Here is a 14,980-nt window from a genome sequence, read left to right as displayed (position 1 = left end):
ATCAGCCTTGAATATAGCTGGCTTTGTGCATGCGTGCACCAAAGAAAAGTCAAAGAGAAAGGTTGTCAAGGCTCACGTAATACAGTATAAAAGCGGTATTTTCGCACAGGTAATGTTCGTGGAACAGGTAAGAACTAAACAATAACGCTAGACAGAAACAAGCCTGCCAGAACCACCACTGTACAGCCAGCAGGCTGAAACGTCGCGTCAAATGTAACCTACATCTTACCGATATCTTACCGACTAACAACCAGGTAATAAGAACATGTCATTACCGATGTCACAGTTATAGCTTCAAGAAAAGTGTACCACCGTTTTTCAAACACTTATAAGTGTTTTTCTAAACAACTAATCATATTTTTCTTTCTGAACTGAACTTCATGAGAGAGGTTGAATACGCAGACGTATAGTTCCCTCGATTTGGCATAGACTGCTCACTATCAGCACCGTTTCTACGCATTTCTTTGTTTCACACAGATGGAACAGTGGGCCACATGTATGGGAAAGACTTCCTTAACTGAAAATCTGACAACAGCCTTGCCTGAAGTAGTGCATGGATACCAGAAGCTCGAACACTAACCCTCCAACTGCGACGTGTTCGTTAAAACCATGTTTCACCGAAGGGATGGCGCACGTCATGTCAACAGGTTCACAGCTTCAACTTTTAACAGCCTATAGTAAGTGTCACGCGAAGTTGTTGGCAGTTGCTTAGTCTACCTCATTCTCTTAGTCTTGCTCCGATACCTTTGCCTGCCCGTGTAACTGGGTTCAGCTCAGTAGGTGTGACATCTGTCACGCTGCTGCTACTGAGCGGGCGTTATCATACACCCCCGTACAGGTGGTTTAGCTCACGTACCAACCAAGCTACTGACACCCAACACTCTACATCCGTATCGGTGGCCTTTGAAACGCCCGGGAGAATAAGTTAGGAGGGCCAGCGCGCTTAGTCCTTGTAAACGGGCAGTTCAATGGTTCTGTAGCCTCCGTCCTTGGTAGCCTGAACGACGCGGACGCGAGGCCCTTGAGTCTTGGGACGCTGCTTGTTGATGATGGACTTCTTGAAGAACTCGGCGGGCTTGCGGCGGCGCACCTTCTTGACGGTACGGGAGGCACCTGCTCTGGCACTGCCATCACTCGCACTTCTCGCGGCGATGCCGCGGCTGCCTCCGTACTCGACCGCACCTGGGGACGATCCCTGCGAGACCACCACGGGAGCCAGGACGGGCACGGCAGAGGCACTTCTTGCGACAGTGCCGCGGTTGCCTCCGTACTCGACGGCGACTGGGGACGCTGCCTGGGAGGCTACCACTGGAGTCAGGACGGGCACGACCGAGGCTGGTCGCGTGGCCACGCGCCGGAACGAGGGCTTTCGAAGCACTGGAACCTGTGAACACGACCGTCGTGTGTGAAAGTATGAGCCTCTGGATCATACTTGCGGTTTATCTCCGACATTCTTTGGGCATTGTAGATGAGTAGTTAGTCCCATATTGTGAGCTAATTAACTACTGCCCTTGGCTAACAATGAAGAAGAATGGGTTGTTTATTGCACCTAACCATATCAGCCAATATGTAAAAGACATTCATTAAAGAGAAAAAATAACAATGAGGTCAATCAGCTACCGCTACAACTCTCATTGTCTGTCAAGAACTTCAGAGTACAGATATATTCCATAATGTCGATTTGATGCCTGGTGGTGACGTTTGAAAGCTGTCGAAATTCAAAACGAAGTTAGCTCACAGCACACATGGTTATAATTGCTGGAGTCAGCCACTGAAGTCGGCTAGGACAAGGTGCCATGCTTAGATTGACTGCGTTTACTAATGCTCTTAAATGATTTGCTTCCTGGAAATAATACTAAAGTCTCCGCTAACGTACGCTGTACAATATCTGCGTTTTACATTTATGAATACTGAAATTTGAAATCATTATGTTGCTTTTACGATGGCGTTTTGACACCATCCGTCCAATTTCAGCAAAGCCATTGAAATGACTCGCAGGGTTGAAACACTTGCCGGCAGTGTCCGCAAGACAAAGTCTAGAACAAAATAACACGTCAGCGCCATCTTAATAAAAGTACACGCCGCCCCTCTATGATAATTTTTCATTCTACTATTGTTCAGAAAGCGTAGATAGGGGCGGCGGTATGAGGTCATGGGTTTGCATACCTGCTGGGAGTAAGCCTGCTGAATGGGGCCGTGTCTCGCCGATATTTCGCCGATTGGGTAGAGAGAGTGGTGCACGGGAACCTTCCTTAGAGGTGCGGCCACGAACGTCGGCGTCGCCGCAACGGTGGCCAGGTGCTGCACCTGCGTCAACGATCGAGAACACAATTGGTGGTCCTCCTGTTTGTTGCGTCGAGTGCAAATAACAGCGCCGGTTCCGCTCCATGCTCAATCGGCGAAAAATTTGTGCGTCGTTCATGCTCGAGTTTCGTTGTTTGGTTCCCAACCGAGAGTTCTCGTGCGCTACACCCAGTGGCTGATTCATAAGTTGTGGGGGAAGTGGGGGGAGGGGGGGGGGGGGCACAACGCGATCGTTTTCTATTCCTAAGCTTGTGTGGGCGCGCCACAGCCTTTCGGCCACTTCTAAACACCGATTAGGACCCATTAGGGGGGGGGGGGGGGAGGCACTGTGACATAAATAAGCTGTACTTGAATTGTGATGGGGTTATTGTGACGATAGTGACGATTAAACAAAATGACCCCCCCCCCCCCTACTTCTTTCCTCAAATACAAAGGCTCGATCCACCCCCAGCAACACCACACTTGTGGGCAGGCTTTAGATCAAATGTTTAACGATTTTGAGTGCCTCGTACACAACAATGAGAGAGCAGTGGGCCGTCCGCAATTGGAAGTTTCTAGACATGTTTAGAAAAATTATTGTCACAGACGTCAATAACATTTCAACAGAACATTTTACTCTTGGGCATATATTAACGATGAATACAAAACAGGCTCAATTTACATGAACAAGGATGCGTTTGGAAGAAGTGGTTTACGATTTACAGAACTGCGAACTGTACTATGGGAGAGCTGAAAGCCGTCCAACGGGCTAAGCTGTTTAGAAAAAAATGTTTAACGATTTCGAGTACTTCGTACTCAACTATGGGCGAGCACTGAGCCGTCCCGCTAAGCGTGTTTAGAAAAAGTGGGTAACGATTTAGAGTACCAGGTACTCTACTATGGGAGATCCTAAAGCCGTCCCGGAGTTCGGATCAACGTACCGTAACGTAACCGCTGTGAATCAACGGAAAGGATGGAATTTAAGTGCTGCGGCAACTTATCGCAAAAGGCTTGGATCTGGTAATCCTGTAGAAATGCGAGCCCCAAAGGTGCGCCGGTCTCGTGCTTAATTGTACGCAATGTTTTACAATAGCTGATGCCCTTTCGACCGTGAGCTTGCCAGCGATCAGCCGTTATTGATATGGCATCGCGATCTTTTATCTAGATTATTGAGTTGGCCTGTAATTTTAAGTTGCCATATTCCATTAAAGCCTGAATTTGAACGCGTGACTCTTCTTGTGTCCTGTAGCAGCTAAAGTGTTGTGCTACTAAGCACGTGGCACGCTACACAATGCCCGGCATGCAGGAAGGAAGCAGTTAAGAGAGTTCATTAAGCAAAATCTACCACTTCCTTCTCGGTCGATTGCATTGATGATGCCTTACCTCAAAGCTTTCTACACCTAAGTGGTTTCGCACTGCCTCAGAGATCGGAGGCATGCAAGGTTTGCCCAGCCCTATGGTGGCTTCGCCGTTGTGTTCCATATCGGCCCATCCCAGCTGCGATGTGACTTGATGAAATCATCGTATGATATGCCATGTCATGATGTGACGCCATAGTGAGGTTGGAAGACATCTCACATTTTGGCGACGTGTAATGTCACGGTGATGTCACACAGTGACGTCATATTGTGATTTTTTTAGGAGCGAAGCTCCTTAGAGACGAACAATGTACTCTGTCCGTTGGCGTGACACGCTTGGCACATACCAGCTCTATAGTGGGTATGTGCCACAGGGGGTGCGAGATGGCGGTACTTGCAGTGTTCGCTAGATGGACGCACAGACTGACGCACGGACGGAGGGCCAGACAGACTAGCAGACGGACGGATGGACGCCCGAACGGATGGACAGACGGATGGACGTACGCACGGATGGATGGGTGGACGCGCGTACTGAAGGACAGACGCATGGATGGTCACGCGGATGGACGAAAGCAAGAACGAACAGACGGACAGGGTGAAGGCCAATTCGCTTTACTCATCATTATTCACTCCGTGGATATGCTGTGATTTCGAACCGCCCGTGTTGACGCCGACTCCGTGGACGATCACTTTTCGCGCTTGACGAAACCTCTAAGGCTGTCGCTTTTGTAAAAGACGAAGCACGTCAAGCACAATGATGAAAAGCTGCGCTTTTGAACCCCCCCCCCCCCTCCTTTTTTCCGATAAGGAAAGGTGCCTGACTTTCTTGCTTATAGTTTATATTCGCACTACACCATATTTTCTAGCCTTCTGATTTTCGGTGGGCGTCACCGCATACCGTATTTGCAATGAAGAAGAGCTGGCTTATGTTTACCCTTATCCAAGAGATGGCTGTATTTTTTTTGTTGTTGTTGTTGCAGTTTTCTATGATGTGTGCACGCGAGCATGCATTTTCTATGCTTGCATATTTGAATAACAAACACCGCTTAAAAACAGGTTGAATGTGGCTGCCGACCGCACAACTTTTTAAGAGGCTGTTGAGATTGAATGGCTATGGCCCATTAATTTTCCCATTCGTTGTCAGGGAGAAATAAAAAAAAAACACAGAATGCCCACGAAGTCAATGATGACGAGTGGGCTAAGCTCCGGGGGTCATTAACCGTGAATTTCCCCATACATTGCCCACTCGATCATGCAATGACGTGAGAACACGTGCGTCTTTATTCATAACGAAGTGCACTCCATGACCGCCGCTGTCGAAAGAGAGAGAGCGCGCCGCGCCCCTAGCGGTGTTCTTTCAAACCGCAGCTTGCGCCAGCAGTGAGCGCTGGCACCGCCTCACCCTCTACCGGGCGCTTCCAGTACTAGCGTGTCACGCCGACGTACAGGGGACATGGCTCGAACCTAAAGAGCTTCGCCCCTAAAGTGCTCCTATTTCACGCAGCATGTCATGCTAATTTATGACCTAGCCACTCCCTTCTCTTACTGCGTGGTGTCTCTCGTTACTTTCACCTGTTAAATTTGATTGATATGTGGGGTTTAACGTCCCAAAATCACCATATGATTATGAGAGACGTCGTAGTGGAGGGCTTTGGAAATTTCGACCACCTTGGGTTTTTTTAACGTGCACCCAAATCTGAGCACACAAGCCTACAACATTTCCGCCTCCATCGGAAATGCAGCCGCCGCAGCCGGGCTTCAGTCCCGCGACCTGCGGTTCAGCAGCCGAGTACCTTAGCCACTAAACCACGGCGGCGGGGCTTCACCTGTTCGAGGGACCCGAAACATCCGTGGCTGAAAACCACCTCCAAAACAATAAAACACCCACACACGCATTACAATGCGGTAATGACCACGTGTGACTTGCTTTATGAACCCACCTGCTGCGGCGCCACCAGGCGGTATTGGTGCGGCGCTGCGGAGGCCGCGCTGGCGATGTGCGCGGCGGGCGGCTGCTGCGACTCGATTCGTGCCGAGGCGGGCGCCGAGTCCTGCGTGCCCGGCTCGTTGGTCTTGACCCAGGCACGGAAGCCGCGGTGGTCGGCCACGTACTGCACCTGCCGGAACAGGCCGGCCGCGTCGCGGAACCCGTACATGCCGGTCTTCACGCCGTCACCGGCGTCCTGCTCGTGCCTCGACTGACGGTTGCCGTACTCGTCCTGCGTCTCGTAGCCGAACTGGTACGGCTGTGGAGCGTAGACCTGCGCGTAAAACAGAGGTTAGAAAGCGTATAAGCCACAGGCCAGCGTCGTATAATAATAGTATTATAAGTTTGACGACGCTTACATCAACATGTGAGGGCATGTGTCAGAAGTTCCTATGGATGAATAAAACCAAAGTAAAACTTCTTGTTGGGTATAGTTGGCGCATGTTCCAAGAAAATTAGACGACGCCAAGGTGGTTCGTGTTGTCTAATTTTCTCGGAATAAAGCTTACTCAAGAAATAATAAAACTGTGGCACCTAACACACGAGTGAACACCTGAGTAAATCTTTGTTATGCTGTTAACGTTAGTTATGCTACTATTTACACGCTACGCATAAACACGTGCATTGGTTGCATGTGTGTTAACGAACATTACTTATACCATAAGCAATCACTGTACGTTGAAGAAGCGAAACTCAATTGATGCCAGACCGAATTCGCGAGTTTACAGTAGAATGAATGAATGAAATTGCTTTCACAGTTGATGAAGACATTCATTGTCCAACGCTGTCAACACAGGCCTAATACATTCAGGTAAGCTTATTTGCAAAATTAGCAGCATGGTGCCGGTCCAACATACCAGGTGACTGCTCCGTCCCTATATCTACCGAAGTATAAGAGTCCGGAAAACTGGCCTTTGTGTGCAAAGCGAGCCCTGAACGAATACTTTGAATTGCACCAAGACGCGATATTCGACGATAGTTATAGCCATACCAACTAGCTCAAGCTGCCACGCTTCTAAGTGATATTCGACCTTGTCAGCCCCTATAGCGAGTTATCTTTCTTCCCGACCTCTGACTGTGCCACCACATCTTTTACGCGAACGAATGTGGTTCATTGCGTCACCACTGAAGACGATTAGAAGATGAACAAGTGCGTTGTCTTCGAATCACGGTACTCTGCAGACATTCGCAACTTTTTCGAGCGACGCGATTCACCCTGAAGTCTGGCCAGCGTTTCGATGTTACGTTTCGGCGACACTCGGCACTCAATGGGGTTGCGAAACACAGCCGGATTTGATGGAATTCTCGCATTGGCTCGTGTGTGTAGCTTGGCAGTCCCAATCGGAGCGCGAGAAACGCACCATTTGGTTCAGGCAGAGTTCACGAGGACCGAAAGTCTGACTGCAAGCAGCTTGTGCAGGTCGTCGAAGCACCAAGCATCACGACTGGCGGGGCACCATGACTGATCCTGAATCCACACGCCAGGGAAAGCGTGCACCGAGTTTATGCGTCATCGCACGTTATCCACGGCGCTGCCTCAGCGTGCAAGACAGTCATAAAGAGTCCGTACACGAGAGTACGCGCCTGATTCCGAGAGCCGGCGAGAGGAGCGCTGACGCCGAAACACGTCGTGTCGACGCTGGTATGTATTCTGGATGAACAATAGGGCGCGCCACTGCGGACTCATGGCATGTCTTCCTTCCTCTTTCTTTTGTTTTTCTCTTTTGTTTCAACGATATGCGCACCAGTGTTACATCAGCCCTACGGTCAAGATGATCCGCATACCGTCGTCACGCACGAACTGCGCACCTTGTAAGTGTATATTACTGCGACGCATTGTACATTGTGCAACAGTATACGTGATCCGTGCGTATTATGCATGCACACGCTCAACGCTCAGTGCGGAGAGATTCCTGTACGCAGTGTATGACGACCTCGAACCAATGGGTCTGTGCCACGAAGTGGTTGTTATTGCGTCTTTTCTTGCGTTTGGCGCTCGCAGTTTGCATTCTCTGATATTTCAGGCGGAGAACTCGAACTTCTAGTGAGTCAACAGATTTCACGACATCTGGCGAGACCGAACGACACTTCGCGACTCCTCCTGAGACACGGCGAGATCTTGCGAGACGTGGCATTACATTACAATCTGGGCAAACTCACATGACCTCATCAGTGACGCCGCTACCATGACATTACCGATGACAGGACATCGATGACGTCACATGACATCGTCGCTTCGTGAAAAGCGGGCCATTCTCAACGGAAGCGCCACAAGGAATAAAACGTCGCAGCAGTAAGGTGGCTATGGAGCTCGACTGCTGACTCGAAGGGCGCGTAGTCAAGTCCCGACCGCATTTTGGTGGACGCGAAGCATTAGAGGCCCGTGTACTATCATTTGTGTGCGCGTTAGCACCACCCCAGGTAGTAAACACTTCCGGAGCTCTCTAATACGCCATTTCTCATATTCATATTACAATTTTTGGACGTGAAACCTCAACAATGTGCAGAAATGTTCAGGGGTAAACGGGTTATTTAATGAGCGTCGCGTGAGATCGAGCCCCCGCATTCGCACGTTCTCTTCTTAGCGTCAGGTAAAGAGTCCGTCGATCTTATTTATGCAATAATCATTCTCGGTGTCCTGCAGCACTCGCTGTGACATAACGAGGCACTGTTTTGGGGCAGCAACAAGCTCCAGAAATCTGATAGCCATAGCCCTGCTCGGACGACGTGACGCGAGCGCGCAAGTCGACGAGTGTCCGGCATGTGCGCAGCGCTGTCACGGACAACGCGGAACTGACCCTCTTAGTTCTCGAGGAAATTCGTGTGATAAAAGGCTATCCATGACCGAAGGCGCCTGCCTACCGCGCGGACACATGGAAGCATCAGCAGGATGTCCCTATACACACCTATAGCCACAGCATGATGAAAAAGAAAACTCCCGAAATCCTTATATTTGCTTATCAGTCCATTCTCTTTTTTTTTCGTTAGTGGTAGCACTCCATTCGCGTGAGTCTCACCCCAAAGCATGTCGACGCAAGAAAACTGAAGACGCTTTTTTTGTTTTCTTCTTAATTAATTGATTGATATGTGGGGTTTATCATCCCAAAACCACCATATGATCATGAGAGACGCCGAGGTGGAGTGCCGAGGAAATTTCGACCACCTGGGCTTCTTTTACGTGCACCCAAATCTCAGCCTACGGGGCTTACGGCAGTTTCACCTCCATCGAAAATGCAGCCGCCGAAGCCGGGATACGATCCCGCGACCTGTGCGTCTGCAACCGAGTAACTTTGCCACTAGACCATCGCGGCGGTACTCTTCTTATATGAAGCTTCAAAATAGAGCAGTCCAGCCAGGCGCCTTAATTTGCTCGCCAGACCAGACAGCAGAGGCCGCTGTTTTCACCCTGATATCGCTAAGCCTTCAATGTTAAGAGCTGATGGCAACAAAGTTGCGATGCGATGTGCGCCAATACGCATTACTTGAACCATATAACGTGAACTTTTTGTTGATTAAAATACGCAGGTATGGAGATTTTGAGACGATTAAAGCGTGGCTTCAGTTATTTCTTTTCGCTTCTGTGTCGAAATGGGGCACCGAGAATGAAGTCTTGGCGATCGTAAAGTTGATTGATTGATTGATTGATTGATTGATTGATTGATTGATATGTGGGGTTTAACGTCCCAAAACCACCATATGATTATGAGAGACGCCGTAGTGGAGGGCTCCGGAAATTTAGACAACCTGGGGTTCTTTAACGTGCGCCCAAATCTGAGCACATGGGCCTACAACATTTCCGCCTCCATCGGAAATGCAGCCCCCACAGCCGGGATTCGATCGCGCGACCGGTCGTGACGTTAAAAAGAGTGTGATTGGAGATTACCAATTTATTCGCGTGGATTTTAATGCTAACGCCATGAAGAAGCTCCAGGTGTCTGTACTATTGGTTTTTGAAAGGAATTAGCCAAGTCGCAACTAGGGATCACGTTTTCGATTTAGCGTTGTATGGTCACGGAGAGTTTATAACAGCAACAACAACAACAACAAACAACAACAACAACAAACAACAACAACAACAACAACAACAATAATAATAATAATAATAATAATAATAATAATAATAATAACAATAACAGCTAGGGCTTTACGACCCAAAGGCTCAATATGATAATGAGGGACGCCATAGTGAATGGCTCCGTAAATATCACCCCTCCCGTATTCTTTGGCCCACACTACTTCCTCACACAGTGAACGGGCCTCTACCATTGCGCCTCCATCGAAATGCGACTATGGCCGGAATCGAACCCGTGACCTACGAGTCAGCAGCTGAGCTCCGCAACCTTTACGCAGCACCGAACCGATCTGCGCATGGAATGTCGACATGCCGACACGCAACGTAATAGCGTATAGTGCAAGTGTCTTTAAGTGCCTTGATGATGACCACTTATCATCAGCTGCCAGAGGGCAACTGGTGCGCTAGCACAACGTAGGCCATGCCACGTATAGAAATGAGGGGAACAAGGGGAAGCAAGCGCAAAATAGCGAGGGAGAGAAATGGGAAAATAGGAATAAAAATAGAATGAGCAGAAGAGGAAGAAATAGATAATGGGAGAGATAAAAAGAAAAAAGAAGAACACCAGACCTGCTCGGAACGTGCAGCACAGTCACAGCAAAAGCTAGATGAGTGGCCTCTGCAGGGCCTATTCAAAACGCTAATTGGAGAACTGCTGCAATCACACTGCTGGGTACCCATACGCCATGAATAATCATAATTTTTGGTGTAGTAGGCCCGCATTCACTACGCTAGCATTCGTCATTCTTTGGACAAGCGTGATACCCGCTATACACTTGTTAGGAACTTTGTGCAATTTTTTATGCAGTGGTGGACGACTATGAGTACGGTTATGCGTGAAGTTGGGCTTTATTTTCATTTTAGTTTCATTTAAGTATCCTGCCGCCCGGTTCTTGGCCCATCCCCTTCTGTGGGAGAGCGCCATCCATCTGAGGTAATCAGCATCAGTATGCGCCACAATTCATAGGTGGTCAAGAACAAATCATTCTAACGAGTTGCACCCTTGAACTACCCACTCGTTACGCTATTCGCAATGTGTGACGCCTGGCTGTTCTTTTGATGTTCTAAAACGCTTTATTAATCATATTAACGCAATTCCTTTCCCAAAATCAAGCCTCCTAAGGCCAGTTTAGAAACAAGTTCGAAGCACCAGCCAGCGCGGCTCAATGGTAGAATACTGGACTCGAACGTAGTGGACCCGGGTTAGAATCCCATCGTGTGATTGGTGTTTTCTTATGTACTGCGTTTTTTTTTCTTTCGACACTGGGTTACAGACACTGGCGGCGGACAACTACGGCGCCGCGCTACCCGTGTTCTGATCTCATAACAGCTTTCGCTGTAATAGAGTGAAAAAGAAAAAAAATGAAGAGAAAGAGAGAAGGCTTCGTAGCTCTTCAATTCCTTCACACTTGGCATTGCTATAGTGCAAATCTGCCTTCAATTTTTCATACTTATGGTAGGTGAATTTTTCCATAACTTTGTTTACAGCTAGGAACTACCACTTCGATCAAGTCGCTTTCTTCTTAGTTTTGCGGTGTTACGTGCCAAGACGACGTTATGATGACATATCACTCAATTTAGTGCAAAACTGTGAACTAATTTTGGATACCCGAAGTTCTCCCATCGAGATTTACTTATTTTTATGGACCGAACGAAGCTGGCCACCCATTTGTAGCCGGATGTTTCAATTTTTTTCTTATCTTTGTCTTAGTCTTTGTTATTTTTTTTTACTTCACACTCTTCTTTCCCCCGTATCCCCCATTATCTTCATTTCCTCTGTTTCTTCTCTCCTCCAGAAAGAGTAAGCTGGCGTTGTGCCCCTCCAAGTGGAAGTAACCAGCTTGCTCTCTCCCTCTTTTCTCTGTGTCCTGTGTATCAGTGCATGCAAATCAAATAAATAAAAATAGGACATGCAAAGCGCACTCGTGTGTCTAGTATATATGTTGCACCTTAAGATACAGCGATGAAAATGAAAGGAATGCGCTGTCTCGGGATATCGTTGTAACAATTATGTCCACAGCCTGGCAGTTCCTTTGTCCCCAGCCAGCCGTTTTCTCCAATAACCCTCGCCGCCGAGCTTGGCAAATTAAGCGTGCCGTGAACGCAGCGCGTTCTATTTCGCGGGACATGCACACCCCCAGCACACGGCGGTGTCCCCGCGCCCGTCATCTTCGTACGCGTCGTCAATCTATTCTCGCATATTTCCCTCCCTCCTCAACGTTTCTCCCGAGAGCGGAGCCCTCATTAGATTGTCAGCGCCATCTGCAAAGGGTGGGGAAAAACAAAACTTCGCAATAATTACGCGCTCACCCGGCGGAGCAACGCAGCGCGGCAGAGAGTGAGAAACGCTTGCCAAAACACGCGGCTGCACCCGAACTCTAAATCGCATGCACATACCACTCGATACGGATACCAGTACGTCCAGCGAGACCTTCGCGCGGTAGATTCATATATTAGCGCGCCCATGCAGTGTACGGCCGTCTGCCGTGTCCAAAGCGCACGCTTTCCGCTTGCCTATTTCGTTCTCTTGTCTCTCTCGTGCGGCGCTGTGGAACGCTTGGGCGTGGTTCTGTGAATGCGTAGACTGGCGGGGACGCATGTCCGTTTCGAATGCATACCTGCGAAACCCGCCACCTGCCCGATTCGCTCGGAGGAAAAGGAGGCGAGAACCAGGAGCAGTGCACTGTAAGGTTCGAGAATCGCACGCAAAGCCGGGGAAGGAGACATGAGCGGGATTATACTGTTTGGCAGATTCTAGGGCTTTCTTTATGGTGGCGCACGGGGCGGTGATTTGTGCTAGCGACGGTGGTTACGTTTGCTTTTTCTTCTCGGAGACAAATTCACGGCACGTCAGCTGGTGATAAAATCTATGCGTGTTAAGCACGAAAATCAGTAAAGATATTTCCCGGAGAAACACAATGACTGTCGAAAGATACGATGCGGATTTGTTTATTACCGTGTTGTAATTTCCCCTTGCCGATTTTCAGTGTCGGCTATCCTAAGATGCCTGCCCATAATAACACGGAAGTACTTGTTGCTGTACTATAGTTGGTACATCATTATGAGGGAAAATTCTACGCGCCTCAAACACCACGAAAAGAATGAATAAGCAAAGAAAATAGGTTTTTATATATAGTGCTTCTTTATTCTTCTTGTGGCGTTTTAGGCGTCTAAACTTTTTCTTATAACACTATAACAACACATCTGTGCAACGCTTCCGATAATATACCTTCCCTTTTTCTTTTCTCCCTATTCTTTTCCTTCAACTGAGGAGCTAGTAAAGGTTAACTAGACTGTTAATTATAGAGTAGGAGACTGCAGGGCACATGAGTTTGACAAAAATTCTTTCCTTTATATATATAATAGTTTGCGTGTAATTTAGCAAAAGTCCAAATCGGGCGCTGTGCGCCTCTGAAAACATTCACATTGAGAGAAAGAGCTCGAAGACCTTACTTGTCCGTGTTAAAATTTTCTCCCACCACCGTTTAAGCAGCCCAGTCTGTCTGTTAGCGCAATGTTCGAGCCAAGTCTGATAGGCAACAGGTATATCAGATTACTATCCGGTTCCGGTAAGTGTTGCGCCACGGTAACCATGAACAGGACCCCCGTCTAGCAAGTGTTCTTATCTCACCATCAAAACCAACACCATTTTCGTCCACTTTGTTGTCTCAAAACCACTTGCGATACCAAACAGCGTGGTATGCGAGCAGCGATATTATCAATACAGCGTCTACTCCGGCTGTCTCAACTCAGTGACCATGTCAAAAGCAGCCTATTGCATATCTCAGATGAAGTTAAAAAATACGCGATTGGCGCAAAGCCCAGACTCCGTTGAAGGCGAGACCCATAAAATTTACTTTTTGTCGTCGACATTCTTAAGTGTGAAAAAAAATAAAAAAAAATGCAACCATTTCTTTTTTTGCAGACCCGGATTTCTTCGGCTTTGCCTACGTGCTGGTTGCAGTGTGTTTCGGGGCTTTGAAATGAGCGCGCATATCTACGTTAGAAAAGAAAGAAAAAAAGCTCAAAGCGACGCCTTTGCCTTTGCTGATTACGTTCGCCGCACCACGTATGTCGATCAGAAGGGGGGAGAAAAAGCAACACAACAAACGGAAAAGGCAAGGAATCGTACCGTGGAACTGGCCAGCAATTGCTCGTATGCACTGTTTCCACTCGCTGGCCTGATTCGAGCGCGCAGCGTGAGAATTAATCGATGCAATCAGTTTTCTGAAACGGGCTTGTTAGCCCTGCCTGCGCATTGGACAGAGAGCTTTACTGTACGCGATGACCCAGCCGATACGCTCGAGGCAAGGTCTTTCTGTGTTTCAAGAACACGCCACCGGGGAGACACGCTGGAAAAGCCCGCAGGACAAGGGACAACCACCCAGCGGGGTGCTATACACCGGGCCACGTAATGGGTAACAATTAAATCTTGAAAGGGCACCCATTGTGTTTGGGGCTCGTTAGGCGAGTATGCGAGCTTGGGTGTCTGCACGTTTCCAAATGAGGTACGCGGCGCATGGGTTAAAGACACCTATCATGTAAGCCTGGGTCGTAAAAACTTACACACACAGACAGGCACTCAAACATGCTTGCACGCGTGCGTGCAGAAAGAATTAAGGCCAATGGGCCCTGTAGGTACAGAGAAATGCTTGCACGGAGGTCTAAGGAAAGTGGTATGCAAGGACAGCGCTGGACAGTAATATTAGCAGCGGCCGCTAACCACGTAAAAACATGTCATAACCGTCCCTGCTGGCCTCCTGTTCTCAAAGTTCAGTTCAAGCAGCGAAGACATGCTGCAAGGCATTCAAGACGCATGCACCTTCGATTGGTTTGAAGTGCCGGTGATTGGAAGCGCATGAAAAAGACATTAATAAGATGATTACTTACCAAAGTCGCACAGTACCATAGGAGAGCTAATCCAGGTGTGGCGCGGTTAACTAAAACCAAGACTTCGATTCGATGCCACGCTGCACTTGTTTTCAGCGCCACTCCAGAAACACAGGACAGTGAAAGAGCAAAAGAGAAAGAAAAGATAGCGCCGTTTTTTCTTTCTGTTTTGCTCCTTCTCTGTCCTGTTTTTCTAGTGTTGCGCTGTAAACAAGTTCACAATAGATCCCAACCAACTAGCCCAACTTACCGTCTTACTGCACTATGTCTCGATGCCATGTTACAGCGACACAGTCAATACCACAACTTGTTACTTTCTCTTACGTTCGTTTACAATCGTTTTATTGTTTCAGGTGATGACGTAATTTGCTCGAGTTTTGCTGACTGTTC

General features: G+C 48.2%; 1 protein-coding gene across 1 annotated transcript in view; it reads right to left on the bottom strand.

Moving 5' to 3' along the window:
• Positions 1-732: 732 nt before the first annotated feature.
• Positions 733-14,980, bottom strand: part of LOC119178543 (uncharacterized) — a 77,352-nt gene continuing 63,104 nt past the window's right edge. The window contains exons 3-5 of the mRNA XM_037429750.2: positions 5,582-5,902; positions 2,167-2,307; positions 733-1,384 (exon numbers count right to left, since the gene is read on the bottom strand). Coding sequence (XP_037285647.2) covers positions 944-1,384; positions 2,167-2,307; positions 5,582-5,902 — 903 coding nt within the window. The 3' untranslated portion in view covers positions 733-943. The remainder of the gene's footprint in view (positions 1,385-2,166; positions 2,308-5,581; positions 5,903-14,980) is intronic.

Source organism: Rhipicephalus microplus, chromosome 1, assembly GCF_043290135.1.
Source record: "Rhipicephalus microplus isolate Deutch F79 chromosome 1, USDA_Rmic, whole genome shotgun sequence".
Lineage (NCBI taxonomy): Eukaryota > Metazoa > Arthropoda > Arachnida > Ixodida > Ixodidae > Rhipicephalus > Rhipicephalus microplus.
This window is presented reverse-complemented; position numbering and strand designations above follow the sequence as displayed.